Below are 10,343 nucleotides of genomic sequence, written 5' to 3' on the forward strand. Positions count from 1 at the left end.
TCGTCATCACACCATGTTAGTCTTCCGCCACGCAGCTACATCGTCACTGCATTGGCATGTCAAGTTCACAAAAATCTCCAGCAATTGTTTGTTGTTTGTTGCATCTGTATTCGGACCTGCATCCGGACCAACAGATATCTCCCGGTGCCGTTGTTGTTTCTGTCCGAAGCCGAGAAAATGGCGACACAAGGTTCGAAGAGTAATCCACAGAACACCAAGAAGGGCGAAGGCCCTGTAGTGAGCTCTTGGAGCTGCTTCAATTGCCGTAGGCGCAAATCTCGTTGTAATAGACAGAATCCATGTGGGTTCTGCTCCAAAGCAGGCGTGGAATGCTTGTATCCCTTCACCGGGCGCATGCCAACTCGCCAGCACAATTCTACAACGGCATCTGTCCCTTCAAATCGAACGCCTCTGCCGCGGAAGCGGTCGGAGGTCCAGGTACATGAGCTTCTCAGTCGCTTAAGGCAGCTAGAGAGTGTGGTAGATGGCATGAAGGCTCAGGCACAAGACAAAGATTGCACACTTCGCCATACCAATTCAGGCAATGCAGGCCCCAATAACAACGGACTAGGCTCGGCAGTTGAAGAAGAAGACGCCGACAACACACTTGCAATCAATTCACATCATGATCTTTCGAACAAATTGAGCAGATCATTTGGTAGCCTCCACGTTTGCGAAAGCGGTACCCTATATACCAGCAACGGTTTTTGGGCTGCTCTTCATGGCGAGGTAAGCTCCCTATCTTTGGCGCAATCGCACATATGCACGCCTGTTTTTCTAATTGCATGATTAATAGTTAAGAGATGTCCGCAAAGCGTTTGAAGCTAGTGATATCTTCCATTCAGGTGCCTTTGATGACAGCTCCTCGATACCTGAGGTGGAGGCCGGCCAAATACCCTTCACTTTTGGCCAAATCTACCCACATGAATTTTTATTTCACCCTGCGCCAGATCTCCTGTCTTTTATCTGGCAGGTATACGTTGAGAATGTGGATCCTTTCATCAAAGTGCTGCATGTGCCAACTATGACTGAAGCCATTCGGCTCTCAGAAGGCGGCTTTGATAAGCTGTCCGCAGGGATGCGCGCTTTAATCTGTTCCATATCTCTCGCCGCTGTAACGTCGTTGAGTGACACCGATGTAAGTTATCTTCGTTTTGGAAGAATCATATTGCTAAAGAACCTTTAGGTACAAGAGGCATTCGGCGATACCAAGGAAAAGGTTCTATCTCGTCTCGTGGTGGGAACAGAAAAAGCATTATCACAGGCGGGTATCCTTAAGACGACCGATCTATGCGTTGCGCAAGCATCTTTAATCTACCTCGAGAGTGCAGGTCACCGTTATGGGATGCGGACTGTGTGGATGATGTCTGGGATTTTAGTGCGGGCCGCGGTATCTGTAGGGCTACATCGAGATGGAGCTGCGTTCCCAAATGTCTCGCATTTTGAGGCAGAGATGAGACGAAGATTGTGGTGGCATATTTGCTGTTTCGACGCCCGTGTCAGTCAATGCTATGCACCCGAAACTATGATATCCAACAGCATGTTGGATACGAGGGAACCCACAAATTGTAACGACACTGATCTCGAAGTTAACATGATGAAAGAGCCAACTGCGCGTGAGGGGTTTACGGATATGAGCTTCACCCTCATGGCGTGTGAGCTGCGGCGTCTGTGTAATCTTGTACTTTCCTCAATGTCCGCCCTGTTGAGCTCCGGGGAGAAGCAGCAAGAAGCACAATACGACACACTGCTTAAGATAGAGGAAGTACGAAAGTGGGCTACTACCACGTTTTTTGGAAACTCGGACTCAAGGCGTGCTATAGAACCCTTTACAGAATTCTTCTTCGGTATGCTTCTGGACCAGCTTGGCATCATTGTGAGGGACACGAATATCTTTGGAAAATGGGCATCCTCCGCGGAGAGAAAATTGAGAGACCGATCATTTCTCTCTGCATTGACTCTTATTGAGAACATGCGAAAATGGCGAGACCAGCCTTCAACACATCAATGGGGCTGGGTCCTGGTAAATTTCCAACAATGGTACGCTATCGGTATCGTTCTTATTCATCTCCAGACACAGACATGGGACTCGGTATGCGAACGGGCCTGGAAACTTGCAGCTCAGACACTAAATGAGATCCCTCCGGCAATGATGACACAGAATCCTCTGAGAGATTCTATCATTGGCATGGTCACCGCTGCACGTCAGCACCGAGAAAAAGAGCTTACGCGACAACGATGTGAATCAAAAAACCATGAAAGCATAGTTTTGGATCCGGAAGGCTGCGATTCTATGCCATTTTCATCAAAATTGTCGTCTAGCTCCTTTGACTTCAATCTAGCAACAGAATTCTCTGTTAATATGTATACAGCAGAGAATAATGTTATGGAGCCACTCAATATAGCGCCCATTGGTGAGGTGCAAGATAATCCTTTCAAGACCTTTATTTACCCAGGGCAAGTTGATTTGGAAATGAGTTATCAACCTTGGTATACGGAACCAACGATCAACTTGGATACTCTAGAACCTGGACTTGGGAGCTTGCAGGAATTATTTTTCTATAATATTCTAGATAGCAAAGGGGATTCGGTCTAGATATGAAGTTCTCAACTAATATAGGAAATTGCAAAATGAGACTTGGTTTATGATCGCACTAGTATGGCGAAGCAAGACATGAAATTGGTTAGTGTGCCGTCGGGGTTTGTCAGCTCTTCTTATAGGTTAATGATACCTGGTATAACCTATTCGTAACTCGGCAATGGCATGAGAAGTGTTCATGATCAGGTCGTATATAGTCATATCGACGGACTTGGTGGAAGCAATGATCCAGAACCCGTCTCTATAAATATTTCACATGCATGAGTCATGGTATTCATGGGCGGATCAGCGGCAGCGACAGTCCCAACCCGGCTTCGCTTCAAAAATATCAGAAGATTATCAAGTTACTTCTTGATTTTTTTTAATATCTTCAGGAGTCTTTACGTCTTATGATCAGGTTATAGCTCATGCCATGGATATAAATATGTGATGGAATTTATACTCTTGCATCATCAAATTCCCTTCGTTGTTGCTGAGTGAAATGGTGATGAAGAAAGCTAGAATCCTTATGTTCATTGCGGTTGACTTAGCCTTGGCGATTATACAAGTATTTTTTCCATGGAAGTAATAATATTGCCACTAAGGCGATGCGGCCAGCCGTTTTGACTTGTGGCATGAACAACGAGAGCTTTTGTGAGCGAATTAGCTCTGCCGGCCATACTAAGAATCCTTTTGCAATATAGCATCAGCACTACAGACACTCAAAAGTCTACAGACCTAGATTAGGTGAAGTCAACCAAGAGCCCTCCCTGACAACGCAGTTTGAAAGGCTGCCTTGCTCTCATCTGACTGGCAGCGCATTCAGATCCAAATGCGACATAGTAGACAATTTCTTCTAATAGGAGCTTTGGAAATCATTGAAACCGACTTCATTTTTGGCAACCGTAAGAAAATCCGTATTTCTTCAAGATGAGTAATTCTATGCGCAGATTCCTGTGTTTTATTGGAATATAACCTAATTTGGTGATGCTTGCAGATAGATTGCTAGGGCTCTTGAGGCCCGTTAAATAGATCAACAATGATACACCTTCGTCTTAATTTAACAAGACAAGGTTCTTGGAAAGTGAGCTTCTTTAAGGAGAATTAAATACTGGAGCATGAGCAAAGAGATGGGTAGCAGCCATTAATCATATCTCCTCTATCAAGATGGGAACTTGGCGATGGTCCATTCGTTGGACATAAATGTGCTGTAGATATAATGTGACCACCCTTCAAGAGTGCTTATTGGTTTGACACTAGCTACGTCGTGATACTTTGCCTCACCGCGAAAAGCTCGCACACTATACCTTGCGGTCAATAATCCTCTGCCCTATTACTTACAAAAAAAGCTCTGAATAGTCACTTGTCTTTAGTATTGGTAAAATAATCTTAAGACTTGCCACTTAGATCTATGACTAAAACTAGATGGAGTCTTGAATAACATTTTCATATGTCTTAACTTCACTTAGCGTCAAACAGTAACTTAACCACGGTTGCTGTTGATGAAGCTGACGTAATTGCCCAGTCTGGTGTAAACTCCAGGGAATCCCTTTTCAGCACATCCCTGGCCCCAGGAAACGACACCGACCAGAGTTCCGCTAGGGTCAACGATGGGGCCACCGCTATCTCCAGAGCATGAGTCCTTGCCTCCTGCCGCAACTGCAGCACAGAACATGTTGTTGCTGATTTCTCCGCTGTACTCGCTGTTGCAAGTGCTGCGGGCAACAACAGGGACTGATACCTTTCTCAGGGTAGATGGGAGAGAGTTGGAGTTTTCGCTTGTAGTTCCCCTATTTTATGATTAGCACCATTCCTTTCTTATTGAGAACCGATTATCAGTATACATACCAGCCTGCGACGGTAAGAGTTGTGCCGGCGCTGGGATCAGAGCCTTGGGCAGGCAGAGTAGCATAGCCAATCGTAGAGCTCGTAGCAATTGGGGTTGACAAGTGCCAAACACCAATATCGTTATCAGGCACACCTTGGCTATCCACGGTGTAGCTAGGGTGCAGGGTCAGCGATGAGACACCAACCTGGGTGCCACCAGAAGCCCAGGTCTTTTAAGATCAGTTAGCAACCATTCAGAAAACTTGTAGGCTTTTGCCAGTTTTATATACATAGAGACATAGAAAAGATGTCCACTGGAGTCTTTGGTATTAATAATGTGTCTGATGGAATGGACTTACAATAGTTCCGGCGCGGACTTTAACAGAAGAGGCCCTTTGGCCTTCAGTGCAGTGACCTGCTGTCACAACAGTGCGGGAGTCGATCAAAACACCACCGCAGAAGTGCGAACCACCCTGAGACAGACTGACAATATAGGGGAACTCGCCGAGGGCAGCGGTTGTTCCTCCCACAATGTCGCTACCGCGAGGAGCGATAGCTGCTCCCATGGTGAGAGCGGGTAGTGCTGCAAGCACAGAGGCGATTGCGAGAACGGGTGCCATTGTCACAGTATCTGCTCTTTTTCAGGGTAAAGATGTTTGCAATATGTTAAATGAGATTAAGGAAGTGGATGGTTTTCTTTCTCTAACGAAAGGGCAAAGAGGTTCAATTTATACATAAATCTCAACGTGCTTTATCAGACAGATGCATTTGTTTGTTATTTTCCATCACCAATTTGTACTAGCAGTTTGTATTTCCGGTAATTACCATACAGGAAGGATAAAAAGTTCCTAAGATCTCCTTCCTAATATAAATTCCGAAATCCAACGCTATCTTAGTTGATGTCTAAACTGGAAACAGAAGGTAGTAAAATTACCTTTATTTTAAAGTGATAAACCCCCCAGGGAAATCTACTAAAAGTTCTTTCTTATATATAGAGTTATAGCTAATATCAAAAATACCATATAGTCTTAACTAATAGGCTTATCTCTAGATTGCCTTTAAGCCTAATTTTAAGACTATACTGTAACGAAGGTAGGCAGTAAAGAGAAATCACTGTTATGATCTTGTAAAGCCTGCATTATCAATAAGAACAACCCCGCCTGCAAGTTAGGCAATTAATACTAAGCCGAGGGATCTTTTGATTGTAGTATCCCTGATTCATGCGCAACACGCCTTATCCAACATCATTATCATGTGTGACCACCGATTCGATCGGTCAAACTTGGTCGTGTTTCTCTATCTTTGTTGATACACACGGAACGCTGTGTTATCCTATTATAGCTAGGTCCCCGCGCTTGACCCACTAATTACGGCTGTCAAAATTCATGCGACCTTCTATATTAAGGAACTAAGTATAGCAATCTGGCATCGGTAATCTCTTCTGAGTAGGTAGATTAATCGGGAAGTTAAGTGAACACGGCTTTCCACTTTGACTACAACTTTAATGAGGGGAAGTATAATCATGCTATCACGGCTGCAAAACTAGGAATAGCTAAAACATCCGAGGACAGTAGCGCTGCGGCAATTACTCCTACATTAGATTTCAAATAACCTGGGAAAATACGATTCCACAATGGCGCAATACATTTTCTTTTATAGAAAACTTTCTAGCTTAAAGCTTATCTAAGTTCAGAGCATAGGGGCTAGTGTTAACTCGTTTCTATATTGTGACAGTTAGATTTGCAAAGACTTTTGAATAGCTTCACAGCATTAAAATTTCACAACCGACTGTATTGGTATTGACACCCGGCATTCGTGTTACAATCTTCCACATCGCAAGACCAAATAAGGTAAAACATCAGGCCAATAATCGCAATGGGAATAGTCAGTGTGACGGAACAGTCTATTTATAAAAGATGAACCTCTTACGAAGGACTAAATAAAAACGATATAATATGTTATCGCACTGTTAATTAATATAAAAGAATATAAACAGATTGGCAGATGTAATTTAGCAGATTATTCAACTAGTAATAATTAACTATTGGTCTAAATATACACGAACCCTACCTCTCACGACACCGACTTATTCTCTTTATATCTGTAGCTGGTGGTTAGGGATAAGGTTCAGAGCTATAGTATCCGAACGGCTCGTTTCAAGGCAAAGTTATTCATGTTGCTTTACCAATACTTTCGGGAAAGAAAATTGGACTAAATGTTTGGTTCTGGGATCGCGAGTGGAAAAGGCCTACAGGAGAAGCATAATATATATATTGTCACTGTCGAAAGTAAGCGAGAAATACCTTTCGAGTAAGTAGACAATAGAAGCCTTACCTTGAGATTTGTGTAAATAATTTGGATTATTGTATGGAACTCATATCGATAGACTTAAGGAGAGCTCTTCATAACATTCTGTGTTCAACATGAAGAGGATGTTCAACATAAAGACTGAATATGCTAGCTTTCTTTTAAAGTCTTAATTGTAACAGCCTTTATGCGTTAGTTATATGATTTATGGCAACTTATCCTCCTTTTACCTTTTCCCATATTTCATGAATAGAAGCACATGCATTGTCGCTGAGCGGGCCTTTTTCAATGCCACTGAGTGTTTCGTCAAGTTGTTCGGGGCTACTAGCACCAATGATGAAGGCATCGCCGTGGTCTGGGCGTAATGCTGAATGGTACGCCACCCAACGATACGTCAGCTCGGCTGGACTCACTCCTTCGATTTCTGCAACAGTGTTCCATTGAGCTAGTATCTCCAAAAAGTTGGCATTGCGCAAATACGGCCGACAGGTTGCTGAGACAAAAGCGTCATTGTTGGCCATTTCCTTTGCTTGCGCCACGCTCTTGCCGAGAAATCCTCCAGCTGAAGTACCGTACGCATAGAAGGAGATGTCCAGTCTGCGCAAAGTCAAAAGTAGGGCAGTTTCTTTATGCCTATTCAACGGATTGTAGCTACCCTGGTAAACGACGGGAAGAGGATAGCTGTGGTCGGCGCAGTGATTGTATATGGCTTCAATCTCAGTGGCAGGGAAGCCTGAAAGGCCAAATCGGCGGAAAAGGCCCCGCTTATGAATAGTATTTACTGCAGCAAGGGTTTCGGAAATAGGCGTCATTGGGTCTGGCCTATGAAGGTAGAATATGTCAACCTTTTTGACAAATATTGGTTAGCAGCAGCAGCAGAATATAGGGAAAATACAGTAATAAGGGTAGTTGATATTGTGAAAAAGAAAAATGACTTTGTATGGAGAGCTGGCAAGGTTTCAACTTACTTGGTCAACTGCTAACTTGTAGATGCTTTCCTCAGCGGAGCATATAATGCGCTCATTGGTGGCCCACGGTGCACTGGATTCAGTCCATGAAAAAGGGCTCCATTTTGTGTCAAAGACAAATCTGCTGCCTGCCTGGATTCTGCCAAGTGTAACTTCAGAATTTCCGTACGCCTGTGCTGTGTCAATTTTGGTAATGTGGTGTCGAGTTAGCGTCGTTAAGAATGTCTCGAGATGGGTATGGGGCATAAACAGCTCTCTGTTGCCGATTCGTGTTCCGCCAAAGACGGCAGCTACTGGCCGAGGAGGAGGAGGCATGGCATGTACTTGCTTTGAACAGGCTATAGAGAGACTTTTCGCAGCATCGAGCGCAGCAAAACAAGGAAGCCCGAATGGAATGAAAAGAATGAAGGACATTGGGCGACATCCACCTTTTAAACCTACAGGCCAACATTCTTAACAGCAGCCACACTACATATAGGTAAATGCATTCAACGACTACCACCAAAGATACAATGGGGTGTCAAAAGTCTGGGTACAAACGCTTTTTTAGTAACCCCGCGACGCGTTTTCGCGGATGACTTCAAGCAAACCATTAACTTAAAAAAAATCATAGAAAATCGCCCTCTTATCCAATCAGCGCCGTTTTGGCACATAATATCCGGAAGTCATCAAAGAAATCAACAAATTAATCTCGTATCTCGATCAGTAATTGTTTTGGCCGTAAACGCCGGTCAGAGAAAAAGCGTTGTTGCACGCCATTATGATTGTGTCAAGTATCCACTAATCCCCCATAGGTCGTACGGTACAGCTCTCTTTTCAGGCGATTAGCTCCCTTTGGCTCGCGTATCCTATAGGTCCACAGTTATGTTAGGCGGCCAAAAACATCAGGACCAGACTTGATCTAAGTGAAGATGGAGTGCTGGCACCAGCCAACTGCTTAAATCCATGGGTGCCAACGCAGTAGCGATGGTACGTATCTATAGCAGTGAAGGCGGCTCCTGTAGGCAGGAGTATTAAGTCTTGTAGTACTGAGTTATTCCCAGCAGTCTGGTTCTACTAGGCAAGCTGGAACTCTGTGCGAGGAGAGCCCACGGGAGTACGGCGTTGCAAGAATCACACAGCCTAGGCAACCCTGGAAGTTTTAATGTCTACTTGGGGCTTGTAATTGATTTCTAGTCTATCAAGTCTCTCAACACGATGCGTATACCTCATTTAAATGAATAGTGGTCTTCTTTGTCTCGTCTGAGCCCTTCCATCTTAGCGACGTAATGCTATTCGGCCTCGGCTTGGTTTCCACCTCGACACTAACCTTCTTCGAAATGAGGTTCATTGCACTAATCAATTCAGGGCTTGGTTCCCAGACGACAACCTTCGGGAACTTCCATCTATGGGCTTCCTCTAAAGCATCCAGTAGCAAACTAGCCAGTACTTCGGGGGAACCTAGGCCGACGCCCGGAGGGGTTCTCACCCTTGATATTGCCAGGTGCTGGAAGCCGTGATGCCAGTATATCCAAGTGTCGGCAGCTTCGCAGATCGCGCCGTGCGCATAAGGCGCCTCGCCACCCCGCTTGTTGTTGAGGAAATCGCCCCATTCGTGCAACCAGGTGACCATTTCGGGCGACGGGAGAACGGCGAGGTGCACCTCATCAGGTCTGACTGACAGCTTCTTGAAACTTTCATTCAAGTCTGCCACGTCGCGCATGCACAGTGCTGGAATCTCCTCATTTGTTAGGAGACGGGTGCTGGGCAGATCTGCGCGATTTCCTGAATGAAAATCACCGGAGAGGTTTGTTATATTCGATATGATTGAGGATATCATCTGCCAACCATGACCAACATAAAACTGCGAGAGTGTTAGTAAACAAGCAGCTTGATGGGATATACCCTGTTAGCTTGGGGCCTATTATTTACGTCACCGACGCTGGTATACAGCATGCTCGCCGCCGCGTCAGCTGGCCCATCCAGCCATTCTGCAACGTGTTTGATGAGCAAGGTCGCAAGTCCTAGCCGTCTGTAATGAGGATGGGTAGCGACGGTGCCGATGCAATAACCATCCTCTTCATGAATTGACTCGCTATCCCGCACGAGGAACCGCCGACGTATCGTCTTGCACAATGCGAGAATAGTTCCTGGGTTGTCTGCTATGGATATACACCAAAAGCGGGTGCCTTTGTTGAGAGACAACGGGTGCCGCGATAGATACTCCTCATGTTCCACGCAGGCGGAGGCCGGAAAAGACGGCGCAAAAGCGGCAACGATAACTTCGCAGCATGAGAGGCGCTGCTCGGGAGTCCCTTCCCCAAAGACAACATTCAAAGGGCCGCTTGGCCCGTTAATGGTAGCCGATAAAGAATGCAACATTCTTACGCTTCTCCTTGTTTGCTTTAGGAGGCACAAAATAGAAGTTGATTTACCCCTCTATATACCCCCCACTGTTCTATTAGTAGCCCTCCATCAGTACATGTACCTATGTACACGTAATTTGTATATGGATAGGTACTCCCCGCCAGTATATACCGCACTGGCTAGAAGACTATATGTACTTCTGGATTCCATAGGGCTTCTGATACTCAATAGGCCACCATGCCCGTTCGACACCACCACTCTGGCTGACGGATCTTGTAATTCATGACTCACTCTTTAATTGCTGAGTAGGTAACCGT

At 45.1% G+C, this 10,343-nt stretch overlaps 4 protein-coding genes across 4 annotated transcripts; 1 reads left to right on the plus strand and 3 right to left on the minus strand.

The window, feature by feature from the left end:
* Positions 1 to 177: 177 nt before the first annotated feature.
* Positions 178 to 2,596, plus strand: TRIVIDRAFT_47744 (uncharacterized protein; the record flags this gene model as incomplete). Its single annotated transcript, XM_014098920.1, has 3 exons — positions 178 to 729; positions 797 to 1,138; positions 1,187 to 2,596. The coding sequence occupies 3 exons, from the start codon at positions 178 to 180 to the stop codon at positions 2,594 to 2,596; spliced, it is 2,304 nt and encodes a 767-aa protein (XP_013954395.1).
* Positions 2,597 to 3,925: 1,329 nt separating this feature from the next.
* On the minus strand, positions 3,926 to 5,091 carry TRIVIDRAFT_90003 (uncharacterized protein; the record flags this gene model as incomplete). The annotated part of the gene is made up of 3 exons (XM_014098921.1): positions 3,926 to 4,368; positions 4,427 to 4,635; positions 4,765 to 5,091. The coding sequence occupies 3 exons, from the start codon at positions 5,023 to 5,025 to the stop codon at positions 4,062 to 4,064; spliced, it is 777 nt and encodes a 258-aa protein (XP_013954396.1).
* A 1,845-nt stretch (positions 5,092 to 6,936) lies between these two features.
* On the minus strand, positions 6,937 to 7,911 carry TRIVIDRAFT_137077 (uncharacterized protein; the record flags this gene model as incomplete). The annotated part of the gene is made up of 2 exons (XM_014098922.1): positions 6,937 to 7,557; positions 7,681 to 7,911. Coding segments are annotated over 2 exons (852 nt in total), but the record flags the coding sequence as incomplete, so codon positions are not given.
* A 958-nt stretch (positions 7,912 to 8,869) lies between these two features.
* Positions 8,870 to 10,041, minus strand: TRIVIDRAFT_68769 (uncharacterized protein; the record flags this gene model as incomplete). The annotated part of the gene is made up of 2 exons (XM_014098923.1): positions 8,870 to 9,523; positions 9,592 to 10,041. 2 exons carry the CDS (start codon positions 10,039 to 10,041, stop codon positions 8,870 to 8,872), a joined length of 1,104 nt encoding a protein of 367 aa, XP_013954398.1.
* Positions 10,042 to 10,343: the final 302 nt, after the last annotated feature.

The sequence above is a fragment of the Trichoderma virens genome (genome assembly GCF_000170995.1).
Source record: "Trichoderma virens Gv29-8 chromosome Unknown TRIVIscaffold_81, whole genome shotgun sequence".
Classification (NCBI taxonomy): domain Eukaryota; kingdom Fungi; phylum Ascomycota; class Sordariomycetes; order Hypocreales; family Hypocreaceae; genus Trichoderma; species Trichoderma virens.